Here is a 23,472-nt window from a genome sequence, read left to right on the forward strand (position 1 = left end):
GGTCTCGCTCTTGCTCAGGCTGGTTTCGAACTCCTGAGCTCAAACAATCCGCCCGCCTCGGCCTCCCAGAGAGCTAGGGTTACAGGCGTAGAAATTAATTCTTTGATACAGATCGGTTTCCTCATGGATGTCTTGCAAAGCCAAAATAAATTTTTTTTTAAATTAGTCTTTCAGAAAAATATTGATCAGAAACTAGTCAGAAGTTAGATATACAGTGAAATGGAAGACACGCAGTTTGGTTTTATCCCAATTACTTCATTTCCCTTGTTTGTTAGTTATAAAACCTTGGGCATTTTTTTAAAATAACCCCAGTGAAATTAAGACAAAAGGAAAGCCAGTGGACATGTCTGAGGACCTTTTTTTGGGATTATAGTCTTTTCATTGACTTTAATATTTACATGGTATAAATACGAAAGAAAATAATTGTAGATACATATTTATGCTTTTGTGTACATATATTTTCCAGGTTTTCCAAAGGTTTTTTTTGGTCTGTAAATCTTTTCAGAGACTTTTGAGATTCTAGAATTTGTGTCATGAGTAGATCTTGGGGTAACTACTATTGAACTGGTTGAGATTTAGTTGTGTTGTGGTATGGGTAGTTTCTCAAGTATTGGTAGTTTGGTTTTGTGGTAGATTGGTTTTTCTTTTTGTATTTTCTATGTGGTATTAAAAAGATAAAATCTTTAAGTTCGAAAACAAGAAATAAGTAGCTTAAGAAAGTACACAATACTTGTCACATATTGGGCACTTAGTAAATACTGAATGAATGTTGAAAGAACAAAAATACCATGTGTACAAATGCGGTAGGGTCTCCTATTTACTCAGTGCTCGGTTTCTGGGTTGTATTTGTTATACATGTCCTGATACCAGCAGATGACATCTAGAATTTTGACCTTGGCAAGTACGCATTCTTAGGAGCAGCAGAGAGCTAGTCCTCTTTTGTCTTTCCTTTCATCACAATCTGACCATAAATGGTTTATTAACAGAATACTGTTATTGGTTACTTAATTGTCTTCATCAGTTTAGCCACCAGATTTTTTCAGAACATTTTAATGACCTTTTATAATTCACATCCCCTTTACATCTAGATTTGGGTGGTAAACCAGAAGATAAATTTTAGGAGAAATACCTAAATTTTACTTACCATTGAAAATGGTCAAAAGGAGATTTTCCTTTCGCTAGAATAGGTGAATATCATGCTTTGTATTTTATACTCTTGCTTTAACTTGATGTCATTCACTTTTATATCCTAAGCCTTTGACCCATTAGGAGCTCACCAAAATCTTTGCTACATATAAAATGAACAGATTGTCCTTTATTGTAAAATTTGATTACAACTAAGCTTGTGCTCAGAACTTGTTTTTTCAGTGCCTTTGTTCCTCTTTCCTTGTTATTCCCTGATCTTTCTTTCTCTGGGTCATTATTATTAATAGGCATGGCACCAAATATAAAAATATTGAAGATCAGTGTAGGAATTAGAATCTTTGGCTTTTGTGCACTATCTTTTAAATAAAATCAGTTCTCATGTTTTGGATTATATATCTGGTGAAGTATTAGAACAAATAGCATCTTTAGTCCTTTCTAAAACTTTAGTTTCTTAGTCATCATATTAAAAAACTCTTTAATTACTCCAGAATAACCAGGGGATCTCATCCATCCATGACTTCCTTTGGAAGATGCTTCCTGAGCTATACTCAGTAGTGACACTTCTCATTGATGATCTCATTATTTGGAACAATTTATGCTCCAAGTTTCATGGCTGGGGCTTTTTAACCCCTTCCTGGATTCTCAGGGTGCAGATGTTTTCTATCCCTTCAACAACTTCAGTTTTCATTCTAAAGAACAACAGTTTTTAAAATCGTATTAGTCATAGATTTATTCTCAGCGATTTCTTTTTCACAGACTTGGGTCCTGGCCTCTGATTTCTCCAACCGTTCCTCCACATTCTCCATGTGCCCGTCTAGTTTGTCAAGTTTTGATGAGCAGTTCTCTACTTTGCCCTCCAGTGAGGACAGTGTGTCCCTGCATTTCCCTGAATCTCACATGAAGCAACTCACTCCGCTCGTGGAGGGACCCACGCACTCTGCTGCACTGTGGAACAGGTCAGCCAGCCCAGTGAAGAGGAACACGATGGTGCTGCCTCTCAGGCCAGGGCATTGGGGACGCATGGACCACAGAGACTGTTCTTACTGCAAACATAGTTTTCTGTAATTTCCAATCTTAGGTTAACTAGCCCTTCAGATACCAGAGTCACATAACTCTCCAATTTTGAAGGCATAACTCATGGTTATACTTTTAAAAGGCAGCTGGTTATGGCAGTTCAAGCTTCAACACTCCTTTTTTGGGGTCTAGTAGCACCCTCTGTTGAACTGTGACACTGACAAATTTCAATTCTGAAATTCTTTACAGATTTTCAGCTTAGATTTAATGGACTGTTAAAATTTATGTTTAGCCTTTTAAGTCCCTTCAGAAAGGGTAATCTGTTCTGCATTCTGTCTTTAATTTGTAATAGTGTAGCATATGTTACTCACATTATGTTAAACCATAGCTCACATTATATACTCTGCTGGTCTTTTGTTTGTTTGTTTTGGTGCCAGTAGGATTTGACCCCAGGAGATGCCAATCCTTAGAGTTTGATTTGCATTTATGGTGTGTGTGTATGGGTGCTGAAATCCAGAAATGTTTGTAAGGGTTGCATAGTTAGGTAAAAGATGTTGATTTCTGGTCAAATCAGGGAGAGTTGTTTTCGCCCATGAAGCCAGAAACTTTGCCATGTTTCTCTGGTAGTGCATTCACTTAGCTGATTTTTCATGGAACGTTAAATATAAGAGAAATGCTGGGGTTGTTAGTTATATATTGCTACTGTATACTCAAAATAGGTTTGTCTAGAATTAGCTGAACTGATGTATTTTGGTCTTGTTTTACTAATGGTATTTTTGTTTATAATAGTAGTGATATGGCTGAGATTGTGTTTTTAGAATGTGATGTTTTTTTTACAGCATACTCATCTTGGAGCCTAATAGTATTATCCCAAGACACTTATGACTGAAGTTGTGTTTTAACCTAATTCTCAATTATTAGCGAAGCTAAAGGTGGTAAAGGAAGTAAAGTGGGATGCAGCCAGTAAGCTCTCTAGATTGTGTGCTTTTGTATTCTTGTATATTAAGAGTTATTGGTGAACTGTACTATTTAGTCTAGAGTTGTGTTCTGTACAGCAACTGATATTCTGATCACACTTGAGTGTTTTTAATTGATTATGCATTGTTAAACCAAAAGTAGAATTACCTGAAAGGGGGGGGTAATGTTGTGAAGCTCTTTTGCCTAATGTGTGTTTAAAAGCAACAGCTTGAATTTAGGATGAAACCTCTTTATGGTATGTGATCTGCTAAATTATTGTTTGATCAAATGGCTGGTAGGAATTTGATGTTTGTTGAACATGTTAATTAGCTTTAAGTTCTACAGATAGTTCTTTTAGGAACAGCAAAGAACATTCAGAGAAATTTATATTTTCCATTAACTTTTTCCCATTACAGAAAGGAAGGGGTTCATCTCCCTGTTCACTCCTCATCCTTGTCCACCTCAAGGGACTGTGTGTTATAGGATATTTTATATTTATCTTTTGGTGTATTTTTTAAAACTCTCTATTAAAACAGGACATTTGGAATTTATGATAAGTTTTGGACTGCTGATGAAGAATATAATAGAAGCAACTTGTTCCAGAGTTAAAGAATTTTCTTTTATTAGATATGGAGATAATACCAATAACTATATTTGGAATTTACTAACCATTTATATATGAAAGAAATGAAAACAAATTTCTGGAATAAAAACTAAAATCAATTTATAACATATAATCATTAAATTTTATTATTTTTAAAGCAGATATACCAGATTCATCTATGTGGGAGAATCAAGATTCTGCACAGATAAATGGAATCGATTCTGTTTTGTCAAAGGCTGAAATTGCATCTTGTAGTTATGAAGCCAGGTATGTAGCAGTTAAGTGTATTGTAATTCTTAGTGAATAATTTGGTTAATCATTTTTATATAATCTTTTGATGTGGATTCAGACAGGCCAGTCAGGCCAATGATGTAAATATGTTACAGATGTGATAGGGAAAGAAATATTTTTAGCCTTAATCCCTTCAGTTACCCGCTTCCCTCTTCAACAAGTAACTTTAAATAAATAACTTAATAGTTCCCCGATGTGAACCAGTAGGTCCTACAGTGGAAACCAAAAGAAATTGGGCATTGTTATTTTTATTTCTTTCGAAACACTAAATTAGAGAATTAGATTTTTTTGAATGGGAGAAGATCTTAATATTTGTCTACACTAATCTTTTTTTTTTGAGACAGGGTCTTGCTTTTTTATCTGGACATGAGTGCAGTAGTGTGATCATGGCTCACTGCAACCTCAAACTCCTGGGCTCAAGTGATCCTCCCACCTCAGCCTCCAAAGTAGCTGGGACTACGGGTGCATGCCACCATGCCCAGCTAATTTTTCTAATCTTTTGTAGAGACTGGATCTCACTATGTTGCTCAGGCTTGTCTTAAACTCCTGACCTCAAGTGATCCTCCTGCCTCAGCTTCCCAAAGTGCTAAGATTACAGGTGTGAGCCACCACCCCTTGCCTAGAGGGAGTAATAATTAATTTTAAAAAGTTTTTTTTTTTAAGTCTTTCTTTTTTTTTTTCTTTCCTGGTAACCAAACACAGACATTTTTATCTTTATAACACAGAAAGCACTTTCGCATTTTTGGCAAGTGTTATTCAATAATTACAAAAAGAAATAGAGTCTTAAATCAGTTACATTTTTCAGTCTTGATTCAAAGTTGGGGTTATTCAAGCAAGTACAATCTGAACAAAAAATATTTGAGCTCAGTATCATCCACCCAAAATAGTTTGTTTAAAATTTTGGTAATTATTTTATTAAAAGAATGTTGAAGTAAAAAACATTATCCTCAAACATGCATGATTAGAAAATAGTTTCAATTGTTTTCCTTTTGTGATGTTTCAAAATTTTACTCCCAGGATAACTTTGCCTTTCACATTAACAGAATTATGTTTTAATCTTTTTTATTGTCAGTTGATAATGTGGCCAAGGAATTGAAACTTACTTTAATAAATGATAATTAAGTCAAATACAAATGCATTTGACTTTTTGTGCTACTATTTATTAGCACAGGCACTTTAGAGCTGAGTTTATGTTGTGCTCCATAGGGTAGTCTCTTTTCCCCCACTATTATTGAATGGTGACTTGGGCTTCTGGTGACTAGATGGTTGTGTTTGGTGTCTGGAGGGTGTGATGAAGCCCAGAAATACTCTTGTCAGTCCTTGAATTTTTCTAGTTGGTGAAATGAAAGCTCCACCCTTGCCGTGCTGCCTCTGCAGGGTCTGCCTTCATACCTAGTCTCCCCAAGATGAATGCGGACAGGGAATGTCAAGGCTACCTCGAGGGTAGAAGTGCCACCAGCTCCTGATGGCTTTGGACTCCAGGAGCCACAGTTGTGTCTGGGCACTAGGCTTCTATTGCTTTTTGGATGGTGACTGTCAAGCTTAATGCCTTATAAAGTAATTGGGGAGACAATATATGAGGGCCAAATACTACATAGCAAGCCATGTAAGTGCCACTTAAATGGCAAATGTTTATTTTGAGGAAATGCGTAATATAAAAATGAATTTGAGTATAAATTGGAAAAAAAATCCCAGTTATGGATTTTTGTCATTTCATTGTAATTTTCCATTTTCTAGAAGACTGTTACTAATGAAAGTATTTAAAAAACAGTTTCTGGATACTCGCTTTTGTGGCTATCCAACGAGCATATTTCCCTTAGGTGAGAAAATTTTTTAAACAAGTATAATTAATAATTGTATCAGAAAAATGTTTCTGAGGTTGGAGTGGGGATGGTCATTCCTGTTTTATGCGTTGGTGAGTTTTCAGTAGACATAACCTAATAATGGGGCCAGCAAAGGATGGAATGTGAATGTGAGATGGTAGAAATCATACACAGAGTGTGTATATGTAGGTCACAGTATGCATTACTATTACTAATTTAACTCATACTTACTGTAAAGAACAAGCTTTCTACATAAGTGTGCAGGTAGATATGTGGATGAACAGGTAATTATACACAGATACCCTAGAATGATAGATTTTTAAGATTAAATCATTTTTAAATCTCTATTTTCACATGCTTTTGTAAGGAGCCTTTACTGTTCTTACTTATTAGTGATATGGATGTCTTTTAGTAAGTTGAATGGATAGTGACAGTGGTTTGATGGTAATTTTTTTTATATTGTCTGATCCACCAATACAATTGTCTGAGCAAAGAGTATTTCCGGAAAGAATATGTCCTATGTGCTTTAAACCTTGAATGAACTATTTTTGCAGCATATACTGATGAAGTATTGGTTATTCTGCATGGCAGTTTAGTTGCGAGGAATAGATTAGTCATAGTAATGAAGAGTCACTTCAGACTTTCTTGTAATTGTCTTTACGTATTAATTTTCTATGAAACAAATCTAATTTCCTAACCATCAACTCAAGATACTTTGCTTCCCCTAGTTATGTGAAGCCTCTTAGGTTTTCCTTTTTTATTTGTAACTTCTTTATAGTATCTAGTGGTTCTGAAACATTTCTTTCTGGGAAATGTGCATGAGTACATAAGTAAATGTACTATATTTTTTCTGAGTAATGTGCCTCTGAAAATTTTTGTGTTAAATGAAAATTTTGAAAATGAAATTATTTTCAAATATTAATAAGAACATGGTATATTCATAGGAATTATATAACACATTACTATAAAAAGGAATAACTACCTTTAATAAGCTTAGCTTTTACATGCTGAACCTGTTTATCTAGTACTATTATTCCCTGAAGTTTATCCTTTTCAGTACTAGACATTTTTTCTGCTTTACTTATTTTTGATAACTTTTCTAAACTATGTATGTTTCTATATATGTGTCTAAACGATTTTATATAGATATACAAACACACACACTCTCTTCTGGGTCAGTAAAACAAGGCCTGTTGACTATAAGTCATCCTTTGCTAGGACAGGGCTGGATCATCCTCAGGAATAGCATGAGGTCTGTTTTATTTACTGTCTTATACCAAGCACCTCACAAAATGCCTGAGACATAAGAATTGTTTACCATTCTGTTTGTCAGTCATTAATTCCTTTACTATCATTTTTCCTTCCTATTAGATTTTTCTCATCTACTAGGGACTTAGCAGTGAGATAGTTTATTATTGTTTCTGTATACATAAAATGCATGTACACAAAATTTTTTGCATTTATCTCTGAGTAACTTGGAGGACTCTTCCTTCTTGGCTCTCAATGGTGGTCTCAAGGCTGGGAGGGTACCAGAGGCCTCTGAGTAACTGAAGACTATTTGTATATGTGTTTCTTAAAACAGGGCACACCTCCATACTGTGAAAGCAGTTAGTAAATATTTACTGATGAATGTATAGAATAATCATCATATTATATAATATGTAACTTGGTAAAACAATGCTCTATTATTTTGCTTGTGTTTTTACTATAATATTTTTTCTTGATTCTTTACAGAGTGATAAAATGGAATTTTACTAATTATGTATAATTCCATAATTATAGTTTTGTGCTGAATGCTCCAAATATCAAAGGTAATGTGGGGCATTGAGACACACAGTAGATTTAAAATTTACCATTTTCAATTAGGTCCCTCAAAGTTCTGGAACCCTGGCTCCTGCCCAGAGTGATGTCCTACCATATACAGTGCTGTTGGCATCTCAGCCACTGTGGAGCCACGTCAGGAGCATGGAATTGGTCAATTGGGAATTGGGTGGTAATAGGATGAGTACATTTTGTCTGTTTGTCACATAGCACTGTTTTGTGTAGTTCTTTTGTTTATATTCTTTGTCTTTGGGGGATGAACCCTGGCCAAACGGTGCCATGCATTAGGGGAAGAAATCCTCTTTTGACAGCACATTCCTGCTCTGTGGTGGTTGTGGTATCACCAGCATATGGCATGCTGGCATCTCTGCAAAGGGGCCAGAGGTCTAAGTCTTAGGAGAAAGCTTCAGATACAGACAAGAGCCAAACCTGGTCTTTTAGTAACATATTTGGCACACATACACTTATTTACACTAATCAAACAATCCTGTGATTTTCCTTTGGGGGACAGACAAACCTCTAAGTTTTCTTAATGCCTATATTTAGCCCCTAATGAGAATGGAGTTAAATGGAAATTGTAAATTAGTGGCATGGGGAAATATTAGCATATTTGATATTTGATTTTGAGTTTAAAACTTTCTGGTATAACCTCCATTGTGTTTTGTTCTCTCTCCAGACAAGTTGGCGTTAAGAATGGAATGTTTTTTGGGTATGCTAAACAGTTATGTCCTAATCTTCAAGCTGTTCCGTATGATTTTCATGCATATAAGGAAGTTGCACGAACAATGTATGAAACATTAGCAAGGTATAGTGCGTAATATAGTCATTTTTATGTCTGTTCTTTTTTTTCTATTTATTTTATTTATTTATTTTTTTTAAGAGACAAGGTCTCCCTCTGTAGCCCAGGTTGGAGTGCAGTATGCGATCATAGCTCACTGTACCCTTAGACTCCTGGGCTCAAGTGATCCTCTTGTCTCAGCCTCTCCCAAGGAGCTGGGACTACAGGTTTGTGTGCCACCGTGCCCAGCTAATTTTTCTTTCATCCTCTTCTTCTTCTTCTTTTTTTTTTTTTGTAGAGACTATGTTGCCCAAACTGGTCATGATCTCCTAGCCTCAAGTGATACTGTCACCTCAGCCTCCCAGAGTGCTGGGATTACAGGCTGTTCTACTACTTTTATCTAATATTAAAGATAGTCTAGTTTTCCTTAGGATTGTCAGGGTTACTTTTGCTAGTCTTTTCTCTCTCTCAGGAATCCTCCTCAGCATCCCAGTTTGCGGGCCTTTTTTCTTTGGGCAATTTCCAATTAGCTCAATCTCAAGGGAGTTTTTTACATTGCCAGAATTGTTCTGGTGCTTCCTGATGGTGATGTAAAATCTAATTGTTAGCCTGCATAACTTCTAAGTCAGTAGTTCAGTGGTTCTAATTTTTTCCCATAGGTCCATGTTGATGAAGGATTGGAATTTTTTAACCTGGTTATTCTCTTTTATTACATTTGAATTACAGTTTTGTTCAAAATTAGAACTGATGGGTTGATAACGAATAGAGACATTTAAAAACATGTATCTTAAGATAGGTATGCCAAAAGTTTACTTTAAAAATTAGTCTTTAGTAATAGTTTTAAAATGGTTGATTGCGAAAGTGAGATTAATTTTTTAAATATTTACAGTGTAGCTATATTTAATATTAAGTCAAAGTTTTAAAAGAATATATGGCAGGCTATGTATGCTCTATAGCAGGAGTCAGCATAGGTTATCTGAAAAGGGCCAGATAGATTCTCTGTTGCAACTGCTTAGCTCTGCTTTATAAAGCAAAAGCAGCCACAGACAATACAAACGAATGGGCATGGTTGTGTTTCAGTGAAAATGTATTTACCCAAACAGGCATCTGGGTGTTAGGCCAAGGTTTATCGACCCCTGGGCTATATTGATGTATTCCAAGAGATAGACTTCTTGCCTTCTCTTCACCTCTGCCTCTTCTTTCTTATGCTTTATTTGGAATAGCAGGATCCATTAAGTACAAATGACTACTAGGTGCTGCTAGTCTGAGAAAGGAATAACGTCCAATCCCTGCCCCATAGGAGCTTACGTTAGTAAGAGAGAGAAAATATAAAGGATCAGATTAAGTTATCTGGCTTCAGGATGTGGGGTTGAGTGCTGAATGATAAGCCAGTTACTATATAATCCCAGTCGTCCTTCAGATCTCAAATATAGGAATGTGGGTGCTACCAAGTAGAAAGTACATTCTGTTCAAAGCTGAGGTCATGGTCATATCCAAATGAGGGCTAGGAATGGTGACTGAGCTGAGTGGTGGTGCTACTCTGTTCTGGGTGTCCAGACCTGGACCACACCAGCTGCCTGAACCCCAGGTAAGGAGGATGTGAGGGAAGCTGTGACACAGGCTCAGACACAGAGCCCCGATAGACTCTCAGTCTAGAGACCGTTTCAGTGGCATGTTTCTGTTCTCAGGGGAAAAAAGTCACAGTGTTACTGTCCTGCCACCCTTTGGAAATCCTCTCAGCTTCATATTCTCTCTGCCTCAGGGCAGCTTTCACTTTGAAGCGAAATTCCTCATAATCAGGCATACCCTTCTGTACTTAAAAATTTCACCCTTATTTAAGCATAAACAAGACATACTCATTTCTTGAATAGAGGTATTATTTTTTAATAGAGATAATAATCTGATCTGTAACCTACAGTAAGGTCTAGGTGAGAGATGAGGCCTGGCATTCATTCCCAGTATGTACTACCTGTTGGACTATTGAAGACACATTTTTGATCCTGAGGGTTCTTTTGTTGCCTCCCATTTCTGATCCAGTTCTGTTTTTGTGGTTTCGTAGTCATGTTTAATGAGCATTGAAGCCACATAGCAACTGTTGTCTTCCTTTTTCTCTTCTCTAGCTGATTAAAACAAGTCCTTTATGTGGGTAGATCATATAAGGTTATTAAAAAAATGTTTCCACATGCAGGGAGTGTAGGGGGGATTCTCTTAGGCAGCAGGGGTGATTGGCCACTTTATCCTACTGCATCCTAGGTCTGCTAAGTGAATGGTATGTAATTGTGGCATTTTTGTTTTAGGAGAGCAGCAATTACTTATTTGAGTGATATGTCTAGTTTTTCTGTTCCTTAAAGGAGTCTTGTAAACCATGTTTGAAAATTTTTTAGATTAAATGTTTTGACAGTTCAAATTCACCTACTGCTTTTCAACTGTTCAGAGGTTTACAAAGATATTCTCAGTATGGAAAAGCTAGAACGATAATCTGTGCTGTATTTTTTGTTAGTTAATAGGGAGAAAGAGAACATGCTAATTAACTTTGCAGTTAAAAGTTTGGTGACTTCATGATGGCACTTTGGGCAATTTATTCTAAATGCTAATTTTTTTTTTAGTGTTTTGAACCTTGTGAGGAAATGTTGAAGAAAGATACCATAAGAAGACTTTATTTTGCAACATTTATGTCTACCAGATGATGGCAGAGTCTGTGATTCATTGCCTTTGCTTTGTGTTGATAGCTATACTCATAACATCGAAGCTGTCAGTTGTGACGAAGCCCTGGTGGACATCACTGAGATCCTTGCTGAGACCAGAATTACTCCTGAGGAGTTTGCAAGTGCTATTCGTATGGAAATCAAAGACCAGACGAAGTGTGCTGCCTCTGTTGGTATTGGTTAGTATCGTGTTTGTCTTGTACTCAAAAGAGTTGTTTGGGATCCTTGAATATCACTTAATTTTAAGGAGTTTTTATTTTTATTAGCTTACTCTTACTTCCAAAACAGTTTTTAGCATTGCTTGCAGTTGTGTGATACATGAGATAAAAGTATTGGAAATATAAGTAAATAGTTGATATTATATTTGTAGGAAACAAGTTGGAATAATTTTGTTTTTCAAAAATGGGGAAAGTTGAATTCAACATTTGTAAACAATGGGTTTTTTTTTCTTTTCAAAAGTGAGCAGAAGCTATATTTAAAGCAGGGTGGGGGTGTGGTATTTGTAGGAAGGGGTTAAGTATGAGTCTTGTTACTCAGTGACTGTACTTCAGCTTCTTGGAATATGCAGCATTCCTGTCTTTACTCTCAATTCTAGAAGTCACCCCGATTGATAAGTACTCTCAGTATCTGTCCACCCCTTATCCATTGTCTTTAAGCCTTTCACTTTGTTTCCCCAGCTGCTCCCAACAGCTATCCTTGTTTTGTTGACTCCTCCAGCTGTGCCGTCTGGAACTCTCTCTGTCATACCTAGGCTTCCTTGAGTCACCTCTTCCTTTTTGAACCTACACAATACCTTCTGCCAAGATACCCCTTTTCTTGCTATTCTCTTAAATGGAGCCAGTTTGTCCCTGTCATACTCTGTATACCACAGGCTTGAGAGGTAATGATAAACTTCTCTTAGCTTGCCATTGTCACCTGAAACTGTTATTCCTCCATTCTCATTCAAGAACCCTTCTTCCTCTGAAGTTCCCTGTCCTTTATACCCATGGGATTTATAGAGGTGACTGAATAATGATGCAGAAAGGCTAATGCTATTGAAAGGAGAATTTGCTGCTTCCATATCCTGTGAAGATGGGGTATTAACTCCGCTCAGGTCTGCTGAGGAATTGCTGGGATGGTCAGGAGGTGGAAGCAGGAGTGGGGATGTGGGATGGGGGGATGCAGGGCAGGGCAGAGGGAATGGCTTAAGATTGGCCAGTTCGAGTAATTCTGGCAGGCTTCTGGGCTATAGGCATGGTCTCTTGTTGCCTGGTCTCTGACCCTGGGATGCTTTAGGGCAAGGAAAGTGTTAGTTTGGTGTGTGAGAGTTTGGTAAGGAGGTGGTCAGGGGTGGCTGGCTTAGGAGAGGTGCACTTCCAAGTGAGTAGCCTCCTGTCTTTAGGAATTAGCTAGCCCTGGGAGGACAGTCTCTCCCCAGCCAGCAAGATTTTTAAGATGCCAAAACATTGTAAGATACAGAAAATAAAACATGGTTGATAATATTCCCAGCATCCCTATGGTTACTGACTGCCTATCTTTTTACTCCCTGCTGTTGGCCCACAGATCCTTCTCAACACTTCAGTTACAACTTACCTTCTGTGTTCCAGTGTTAGCCACAGTTTAAGTATTTTGTTTGTTTTTAATTGTATTTATTTTTAAATTTATAAGTGATAATATGAATACATTCTTTTAAGTTCAAGCATATAATTAAAGCTAAAATCTCACTTGATATTTCCACTCCTCAGTCCCTTCCCCTTCCCCAAAACTCACCACTTTTATAATTTTAGTGTGGCTTTCTAAAACTGTTCCATCATGAATCTCTATATTTACCCTAGGAAAATACATACGTTTTATATAAGTCTTCCATAAAACCAAGATATTTCCTGGGTGTGCATCTTCCCTGATGGCTGGAGTCTTGATTCTTCACAGAGAAGCTCACCTTGCAGCCACGCTCCATAGATCCCCGACCCTTCCTGGTTCCCAGCAGCCTTTCCCTGGGCCGTGTTTGTGGCCCACGCACATGTCCCTTGGTCCTCACCCCCCGTTGGCATCTGCGTCTTGAAGACTCTCCTGCCCTCTGTTCCTGCTACACATGTTCTCGTCCTTGGGGGTTGTGTTTTCCCCGGTCCGGTGCACTCCTTTGTCCTCCTTTTCCTACATAGCCTGGATCCCGTGGTTGGGAATGTGAACTGCTTTCTGATCATGCCTTCAGTTCCCACAGACCCCTGCTCCTAAGGCCAGTGTTGCTTCCTCTATTCCTGCATCTGGGGAGATGTTGAAATGGCACTTGTTTTAGACCAGAGAGAAACCTCTGTCAAGCAACTATGCTGGTTATAATCTGGAATACTTAACAAAGTTTTACCAGTTTTATACCTTGTTTGAAATAATCAAAACTATATATTATTTATTTTCATTATTTTTAGAAATTGGATAGGTAACCTATCTGTAGACGTCTTTGTTAGGAAACTTAAAAACTAATTGTGAATTTTTCTTGACCAGCTTTTTTTTTTTCCTTTGTAATTTTATAGGTTCTAATATTCTCCTGGCTAGAATGGCAACTAGAAAAGCAAAACCAGATGGGCAATACCACTTAAAACCAGAAGAAGTAGATGATTTTATCAGAGGTCAGCTAGTTACTAATCTACCAGGTAAATACAAATCTTTTTTGAAAACTTTGTTGTATTATAGACATTTATAAGTGCTTGTCATAGTTCTATGATAGAGAACTTTTCCCAAACATGAGTATTAAAAAAATAAAATTTATTATTTGAAATTCTGTATTGAATATCCCCTCATGATTTATCAAGACCTTAATGTTACATTTCAGTTTTACTTCTAACTGGCTTTACTTTAAGTATTTCTCAAATAGCAAGATCAAGGATTCTAAGAAATAGTTTTAAAGGGAATATGATGAAATTGACTTGTGGTCCTTTAAACACATCATAATTGAAATACTGTTTTTCTAAGCCAAAGAGAACATTTTGAGAATCACTTCTCCTATTTGTAAAATCTTGCTGCAGTACTAGTGACAGTTTTCTGAGTTTCGTAAGCAAATAGCTTTAAAAGTAGAAAATGTATGAGCCATGTTAGGAAAAATAAAACTTAAAGAACTATTGTGTTTTTATTAACTCCAGATATTGAAGAAAAACTTTCATGTACACCTTTCTCACCTAAGGGGCAAGATGTTTAGTTATTTTATACTTTTGTGTAGTTATCTACCTATTTGTTATAAAGTGCCTATGTTAGCTTTGCAAAGCTCTCTTGTGCATTTATAATGAAAGTTTTAAAGTTCATTTGTTTGTTAAAAATGGGATTGGTGGTATTTTTAGGTGCATATTTTTAAGCCTAATAAAAGTATATCTGAACTTAGACCATAAAATATTAAATGACTCCAAATGCTATTTTATGGTGGTTTAGTTTTAAAGCTTCTTTACTCCCCTAGTAAATAACTCAAAATAATGTATTAGTGTCAGAAATGTGAAATATGACATTTTTGATGGTCAGTTTGAGGTTTAATTTGAAGACTAGCCTTATAAAATCAAACCAGCAAATTACCTTAGTAGACAACACAATTTAAACAGTTTTAGTAAGGAATCTTTTTTCAGTTTTATATAAAAAGGAGCTAGTGTATTTAAAACTGCCTGTAAAATTTGAGTTTATGTTTATTACACTAGCCATCTCTTAGTTCTCTAGGGGTGCTGTAACCAAATACCACAGACTGGGTGGTTTAAACAACAGAAATTTATTGTTTCACAGTTCTGGAGGCTGGAAGTCCAAGATCAAGGTGTCTGTAGGGTTAGTTTCTTCTGAGGGTTCACTCCTTGGTTTGTAGATGGCCATCTTCTGCCTGTGTCTTCATATGGCCTTCCCTGTGATTGTGTCTCTGTCCTCATCTCTTTTTTTTTTTTTTTTGAGACAGGTTCTTGCTCTGTCTCCCCAACTAGAGTGCAGTGGCATCATTGTAGCTCACTGCAACCTCCATCTCCTGGGTTCAAGCGATCCTCCTGCCTCACCCTCCTGAGTAGCTAAGACTACAGGCATGTGCCACCACGCCTGGCTCATTTTTCTAATTTTAGTAGAGACAGGGTCTCACTCTTGCTCAGGCTGGTGAGGAACTCCTGACCTCAGATAGTCCTCCTGCCTCAGCCTTGCAAAGTGCTAGAATTATAAGCGTGAGCCACCGCGCCTGGCTGAAGCAGTTCCTTTAAAAATGAATTTCATGAGCTTGTGGGAAACTTCCGTGGTAGAGGGCTCCTCCACACAGTGAACGTTCTGAGGATCATTTTAGTCAAGAAACCTATGTATCTTTGTTAAAACTAGTAAGTTCTCAAAGATATTTTGTAATGAATATACAGTACCTATTAACATCTGCAGAACATGCTTTGGGGAAACTTTGCTCTCTTACCAATAACTAGAGGAAATTCAGTGGTAACTCCCCTACTTCCAGCCTCTTTTTGGCTCCAGTGCCCATAAATACTTATTGAGCACGTAATGTGTTGAGCATAGTGCTAAACAATTAGAATAAATACATAAGACAGAAAAACACACTAAGTTTTTGTTTTGGGGCACTCTACAGAATAATGTTTATATGTTATACTAACAAATACATTACTTAATTTGATCTTTTTACCTAATGAAAGAAAAGATTGCCTCCAGTAACGATTTCAGCATAAAGGACCATTTCTACTTGTTCTTTGGATCTTTGTAAGGCTTCTCACCCTTTGCGTGTGCCCTTAAATTAAGGGCCCTGTGTGCCTCGTTCAGGCTGTGCCGGGTTTGTGCATCCAGCCTATGATTCCATCTCTGTCCCATTCTCAGAGAAACACCATGAACACATAATGTTCATGAAGATCTGCACTATCCAAACACAGCAACCACTAACCAAGTGAAGCTAGTAAAATTTAGAGTTAAATTAATTAAAGTTAAATAAAATTAACAGTTCAGTTCCTCGGTTGCACTGGCCATATTTCAAATGCTCACTGGCTGCATGTGGCAAGTGCCTGCTGGATTGGACAGCGCAGACAAGAACATTTCTGTCATTGCAGAAAGTTCTGTTGAATGGTGCTGACATAGGTGATGAGAATTTTATTCTTTGAATTGTTAATTCTCCGTATTTGTATTGGACAGCCAAGTTCTGGATGCCACGGAGGAGACATCATTGGCCTTTTAAAATCCAGAGTAATAGTCCTCTTCAAGGACAGATACCAATTTCTTACCCTAGTTGCTTGACCAGGAGCTTCCACATCTTTTTCTTCTCTTCTTCTTGGAGACTTAGTTCTTAGCTAGCGTATTTTCCTTCACTTTTTCCTTTCTAGGTGACTGCACTCAATCTGTGCCTCTAGCCCCCTTTACTTTCTCCCTAGAGATGCCCACTTTCCTTTATAAACATACTTGAGGCATTCAGTGAAACTGCCAACTCTGCCAGGGTTTTAGTGCTGGCTCCAAGCTTAATTTTCCACCCCTCTAAGAGTAATAAGGGTTGGAGGTAGACCACACACCCCTCCTCCCCTCTGCTCCAGGCCCACGCCAAGTTCCATCAGGTGGCTTTCTATGGAGAAGAGCCATTCTTCCCTAGAGGGACAAGTTCAGTTAGATTCGATTGATAGTGGTTAATTTGGTGATGTTTAATATAGAAATAGAAAGGTGCCTTTCTTTTGCACCTTTACCGCATAATAATTTTACTCTGGTTAAACTCATACACTCTTCAGGATCATTTGAGCCCAGGCATTTGAGGCTGCAGTGAGGTATGATGGTGACACTGCACTCTAGCCTGGAAGACAGAGCCAGACCCAGTCTCTAAAAAGCAGATACACTCTAGGAGGATCACTGCCTATTGCTAATCTTGCAAGTCCCTACGTACAGATGGGCTCCCCATATCTGTAAGGGAAGACCATGATCAGGTCGTGGGGGTGGGGGGAGAGAGGGACGCAACAATGGGAGGGAAAAAGTCAAAACAGCAACAAAAGAAAGCCTTCCCTCAAAACAAGTAGCTGTGCAAAGTGTCTGTCTACTATTAACCAACCTAGTATGTGATTTGTCCATTCTCTTGGGTTTCTCCTCCCCACCTTGAAAAACACTCAGATAGATTTCACTTAGAATTTTACCTTTTTGTGAATGGTATTCCTCTGGAGAATTTTTTTTCGTAGCTGTTAATTCAGAGTCAGGGTATTTCTTTCTTGCCCCCTTGTTCAGCCTTGGACTTTAAAATGACACAAATGAGAGCCAGCACGCTGTTACCTCACTTCCATTAGGGAATAAATTATCTTGGTTTAAACTTGGCTGACGCACCTCCATGGCCATAGATCTTTTGTGAAGTCAGCAGCCTCCTAACTTGTGTCACACGTTATTGCTTCCAGAGGTTTTCCTGGCAGAACCTGGACAACTAGACTGGTTGTTCCTGCTACTGAAGACCACTCAGGAAGATAGGAGCTAGAATTAACAATAACAGTGATGAGCAGAAGTTAGCAGACTTCACTGAGCTCTCTTTTGATAAGATCCTACAGAAGACCACAGACACACACTGTCTTTCTGATAGAAACTATATATTTGGTGGTGTGGAACCATTTTAATAAGAATGATAGCTTCCCTAGGTTACTCTAAACCTCTTTTCTAGATATGTATGCTTTTTTAAAACTTTTAGGGCGAATTGAAGAAAACCAAGACTCCAACTAAGAGCAACAGAGCTCATCAGCATTCTTTGGGCAGGGCTCAAACCTTGCATCTTGTATCACAGGACATGGGTTTTCACCTGCTTGTTCTTCAGGGAGATCGTGTCTTTGATAAAAGAAATATGGCTGTCTTCTCACCTACTACCAATTTGTTTGCTTAGGAACCTTTATCAGCAGGTCAATATTGTTACTTTTGTCCAGTATGACAGTAAGTAACATTTTTGGCCTTGGGTCTATCCTATAAAATTCTTGTTCTATTTCCGACTCAAAGAAAATGTGGCTAAAACCACTGTGAAATTTGGTGATCATTGAAATCATAATGGAGTCCCTTACATTCCATGAATCTGCTAGTATGTCTGTAAGTCATACTATAGACTTGTTAAAGTAACAGTCTGTTACTTAATTTGTTGGTTTTGTGAATAAGATAGAAATCTTGATATCCACTAATAAATAAGTCACTTTTAAAAATAACTTTAGTCTTAAGTATTTGAAAAGTTCCTGGTTCATATGTATGTGGAGTCCAAATTAAGAAGTAGATTATAGAAATAACACTACTAGCATGATTTTTTTTTTTTTGAGACAGAGTCTCACTGTGTTGCCCGGGCTAGAGTGCCATGGCATCACCCTAGCTCACAGCAACCTCAAACTCTTGGGCTCAAGTGATCCCCCTGCCTCAGCCTCCCAAGTAGCTGGGACTACAGGCATGCGCCACCATGCCCGGCTAATTTTTTCTATATATTTTTAGTTGTCCAATTAATTTCTTTCTAATTTTAGTAGAGACAGGGTCTCGCTCTTGCTCAGGCTGGTTTCGAACTCCTGAGCTCAAACAATCCACCCGCCTCGGCTTCCCAGAGAGCTAGGATTACAGGCGTGAGCCACCGCGCCAGGCCTACTAACATGATTTTGCACTAGAAAATGCTTCAATCTATGAGATGCTGCAGTTATGTTAAAGATTTTAAAGGATTATTTTCAATTAGTTGTTATGTGCATGAATAGTAGTTATTTCATATTACTAAAATTGTTTTTAGTGGTTTATTCTGCAAAATTAAAAGAACTATATGCATATTCTCTTTCCTAGGAGTTGGATGTTCGATGGAATCTAAGTTGACATCTCTGGGTATTAAAACTTGTGGAGACTTGCAATATATGACCATGGCAAAACTTCAAAAAGAATTTGGTCCCAAAACAGGTCAGATGCTTTATAGGTTCTGCCGTGGTTTGGATGACAGACCAGTTCGAACTGAAAAGGAAAGAAAATCTGTTTCAGCTGAGATCAACTATGGAATAAGGTTTACCCAGGTACTGATCACTTAACAGATTTTTACCTTATGTTGTTCTTTATATTTTTTTTTACATAGTCCTATCTCTCCAACTAAGCCATAAGACCTTTGATGCTTGAAATTAAAACTTAAAACTGTTGATATTCCCAGAGCTTGAAGAAGGTCTTTTGAGGCAATGCATGGTAAGCTATACCTCCAAATAACAGTGAGGGAGCTACAGCTTTTAGTATCTTGGAGGAAAGATACTAAAAGATTATGCTATGGGGGTCAGTTCTTGGAGAATTTGAGATTATAATTATTCTAATTTCCAGTGAAGAAGAAGAAAAATATTTTTAGTGTTGAAATACTTTTTAAGCTACAGTTAAAAGTAAGTTTCAGCTAACTCCTCCTCCTCATTATGCATGCTTCTGGAAGGTAGTAGTACAGATGGTTGAATAGTCTCTGGAATTCAACAAACAACATTATACCATAAGGATTTGAAATTTGATGAGTTAATTTCCTCATATGCCTCTACTTTGGACTTAGGAGTTCACGTTTCCTTAAGAATGGAGATGATGCTCGGGCTACATAGGGATATAGAGCACAGTGTTAGCACATTTTATTACAAGAACTTAACTTGTTAATAAGAACATAAATACAAAAGAATCTCAACAGGTCAGTGATGGCACAGAAAAACAAGAAAGAAAAAATGCCTTTAAAAATACTAACTACTTTCATTTTGCTGGGAAGTATTTTTATTTAATGCATAGTTCAGGGTATACATAATGTTTATTTTTAATAGATACTTAGCAGGATAGAAAATGACATGTTGAATATTAAAAGTTAAAATACTTGAGAAAGGAGTTTGAGACCAATCCGGGCAACATAGGGAGACCGTGTCTCTACAAAAAATAGAAAAATTAGCCAGGAATGGTGGCACATACCTGTAGTCCCAGCTACTCAGGAGGCTGAGGTGGGAGGATTGCTTGAGCCCAGGAGTTTGTGCCTGCACTGAGCTATGGTTGTGCCATTGCAATCCAGCCTGGGCAACAGAGCAAGACCCTTGTGTGTCTGTTAAAAAAAAAAATTACTAGGTATAAAGGAAAATAACATGGAAATTTCTCCATGTTTGTCTTCCCATAGCCGAAAGAGGCAGAAGCTTTTCTTCTGAGTCTTTCAGAAGAAATTCAAAGACGACTAGAGGCTGCTGGCATGAAGGGTAAACGTCTGACTCTTAAAATCATGGTGCGAAAGCCAGGGGCCCCTGTAGAAACAGCAAAATTTGGAGGCCATGGAATTTGTGATAACATTGCCAGGTAAGCTTATCTTGAAAAGGATTTTGGTAATTGTATTTCAGTGTAGGTTATTATAATTAATAGAAAATGAAGAAAACCAAGGAGGAGTTTGAATAAGACCTGTAAACTCTGGTGTTATTTGACATCCTGTAGGGTCAAACCTCAACCTGAGGCCACTGATTTAGGTTAAGGTTAATGTACTCAGATTCAGCTAGCCCCATGCACATGGAGGAAGTTTGATGAGGGTCCTGACCCTTGGCAGTCTTTCCCTGGGGTCTTCAGGCTGTTACCTTTAGTGCATGGACAGAAAGAAAGGGCAAGGCTGCAGACCAGGGGGCCTGTTGTGGTTTGTGGACTTGGTGAAACTTTATTCTTGAGGGGAATTTCAATGTAGTACTTCAAAAAATGATTTGAATGAGACATCTTCATTCAAGTAGGTGGGTAATTTTAGTTTGTGAAAATAGTCTCTGAAAACTGGCAAAAGCTTTTATAAACCCCAGAGCCATTTAATACTAAACTTCATGTAAGATTTGTGACCAATATTCAAATACTTGGTTCTACATGTCATTTTATATTACATAGTACATTGTGTATTAACTTATCTGTCAAACCAAAGTTTTGAGACTCCTGACACTTAAAGCCATATATGAAGACTTACAAAGTGTATTTTAATTAAATGTTAGCTCATGCCAACAATATACAGTACATTTGTGTATATGGTGATACTGTTAAGTCATGAGATGACTTTACTCACCCAAACTCCCAAATTTATCATTAGCACATTTGTTCACCTGGAAGACAAGGATTGTAAATTATACATGAAACAAAATAATTTATGAAATATATTTTTATTCAGTTGGTTATCTTGAACTGTTATATTTACCTACTTTAAGTGTTATATATAAATACCTTGTCAGGGAATATAATCTGTTGGTTTAAGGCCTGGAACTTTATTTGTTCAAGAGACATGGAAGAAATCAGCCAAAAACTGAAATAATTTTCCTCTGGAAAGAGAACTGGTAGTAACCTATTATTGAGTTAGTAATTCTGTTTGCAATGGGATAACTGCTTATGCCAGAGAAGCCCAGAAGGCTCTGAAAGAAATGATGGGTGACCTCAGTGAATTCCTGGGACCGAATAATGCTGGCAGATCGTCTGGTCCTCCTTCAAGAGTTCTTAAAGATCTAAGAATCATATATTTTAGTCTTTCTGGGTTTTAGACGAGCTGCCAGTGTATTTCCTCTGTTATCACTGTGCACACATTTCTTGATCCATTCATAGAGCCTCTTAGAAAAAGTGGAATTATAATGAGCACATTTAAATATTTAAATTATTCAGGGGCTTTAGTTTAAATACAGTGAAAGGAGAGTCAAGAACCAAAATACAGATTATTAAGCTTTCTCTTCTGAATATTAACTATACTTTAACATAAAGTAATCTTGGTACTTGAAACTTCTCTTGGAATCTAAAACATTGTACTTACCATTCATGCTTCAGGTGTAAAATATTTATATATTTGTTTATGCATTAACTAAAATTTGTCTTTTGTTAAATTTCTCAATTTATTTTTAGTTGACTGGGTGTCCATTAGAGTTTTCACCTTATAGTCCCAATGTTCTATATAATTTTTCTTTTCCCTCCTTGTGGCCAAGGTAATTAATTTGGTATTCCTGGCTTCCTTGAAAGGGGGAGACTTACTCATTTTTACAAGTTTTTTTTATAATTGTTCGCAACTTTTCTATAACCCTTTAAACAATCCTTACTACTGAGGTACTAGTGAATACATATGGAATGTAGCTTTTGTTTTTTTAAAAAAGTAATTCTGCCACTTACAGGACTGTAACTCTTGACCAGGCAACAGATAGTGCAAAAATAATTGGAAAGGCTACACTAAACATGTTTCATACAATGAAACTAAATATATCGGATATGAGGGGGGTAAGTATGTAATTATTTTAAAGTTCTGACTTTCTGTAATATTTCTTTCATTTGAGGCTTGATCTGAGAATGATCATGGGTGGGCTGTAGGGGGTTTATATTGCAGATCTTAGCTCCTTTGATGTAATCGAAGAAGAGAAACAGAAAAACTCTTGACTTTCTCATCTAATCTGGTCTCCTTGAGTTGGAATTGTTATGAAAGCTTTTTTTCTGCCTAGAATATTTTTTAATAGTACCTTTCTTTTAATTAATCAGGGGCTAATTTTACATGTATTATCTTGTTCTCATTTCCCTAGAAGTAGATGTGACTGTGAGGAGTGTGGATCTGTAAATTTTGTGCCTTTAAGGTCCTTTTAATCAGACATTTATTCTGATGTCTACAGAACGAAGTTGTTTGTTTTTTTTTTTTTTTGGCCTTGAGGAGTGCCATGGTTCTAGCATAGTATGATGATCTAGAAGGGAGAGAAACCATAGGCACATGAAAATGTCTTTGGAACAGATAGGCAGGAGGGCATCAAAATGTCAAAACCTCAGATTTCTTAAAGAGTAACCTTTGTAGGTTTAGTTGTGTGTGCACACATGTGAGTAAAAGGTAGTTTTTGGCTTGGTGTGGGTTTTAAGAATCAGTAGCCAGCCATAATTGAAATATCTCCCTGAAATACTATTAACATAGAATTATATACCCACTGCTCATCCTTCTCCCCAGTATTTTTTGAGAAGTACTTTAAAAAAAAAAAAATAATAATTGCCAAGTAGACTGATGCCTATTTAAAAATTTATTTTTTTAATCCTACTTTAACACATTGACTGCCACACAAGAAAAATTTTTTTTCCTTGGGGTCATGGTGTTTTATTATGAAAATAGAACAAAAACTTCAAAAACAAATCAATCCTTTCTAATTTAATGAAAAATTTGTTATTTTTTATTGTTTTTGTGTATGAGTTATAGGCACCTTGAAAAACAGTTCTCGTGGCTCCCAAGGTGAAGAGATGAGCGAGTTACATATGCTTCATGAGGCCACGGGCTCAAAACTAGTGAGAGTTAAATACAATTCACACGGCAGTTAATGTGTTAAAACCTTAGGTGCCTAGAACATCAGTGGAATACTGTTTGGATTTTCTGATTTAACAGACATTGCAGTATATTTAGGTAGAACTGGATAGTCTCAAGATAGAGACGAATAACTGTTCACT

General features: G+C 37.1%; 1 protein-coding gene across 1 annotated transcript in view; it reads left to right on the top strand.

Annotated features, from left to right (window-relative positions):
* REV1 (REV1, polymerase (DNA directed)) overlaps positions 1–23,472 on the top strand; it is an 82,289-nt gene that overhangs the window by 53,464 nt on the left and 5,353 nt on the right. The window contains exons 9-15 of the mRNA XM_012641870.1: positions 3,880–3,988; positions 8,333–8,461; positions 11,164–11,318; positions 13,647–13,766; positions 18,865–19,085; positions 20,189–20,361; positions 22,176–22,278. Of these exons, the coding sequence (XP_012497324.1) occupies positions 3,880–3,988; positions 8,333–8,461; positions 11,164–11,318; positions 13,647–13,766; positions 18,865–19,085; positions 20,189–20,361; positions 22,176–22,278 (1,010 nt within the window). The remainder of the gene's footprint in view (positions 1–3,879; positions 3,989–8,332; positions 8,462–11,163; positions 11,319–13,646; positions 13,767–18,864; positions 19,086–20,188; positions 20,362–22,175; positions 22,279–23,472) is intronic.

The sequence above is a fragment of the Propithecus coquereli genome, unplaced genomic scaffold (genome assembly GCF_000956105.1).
Source record: "Propithecus coquereli isolate 6110/MARCELLA unplaced genomic scaffold, Pcoq_1.0 Scaffold171, whole genome shotgun sequence".
In the NCBI taxonomy this organism is placed as follows: Eukaryota; Metazoa; Chordata; class Mammalia; order Primates; family Indriidae; genus Propithecus; species Propithecus coquereli.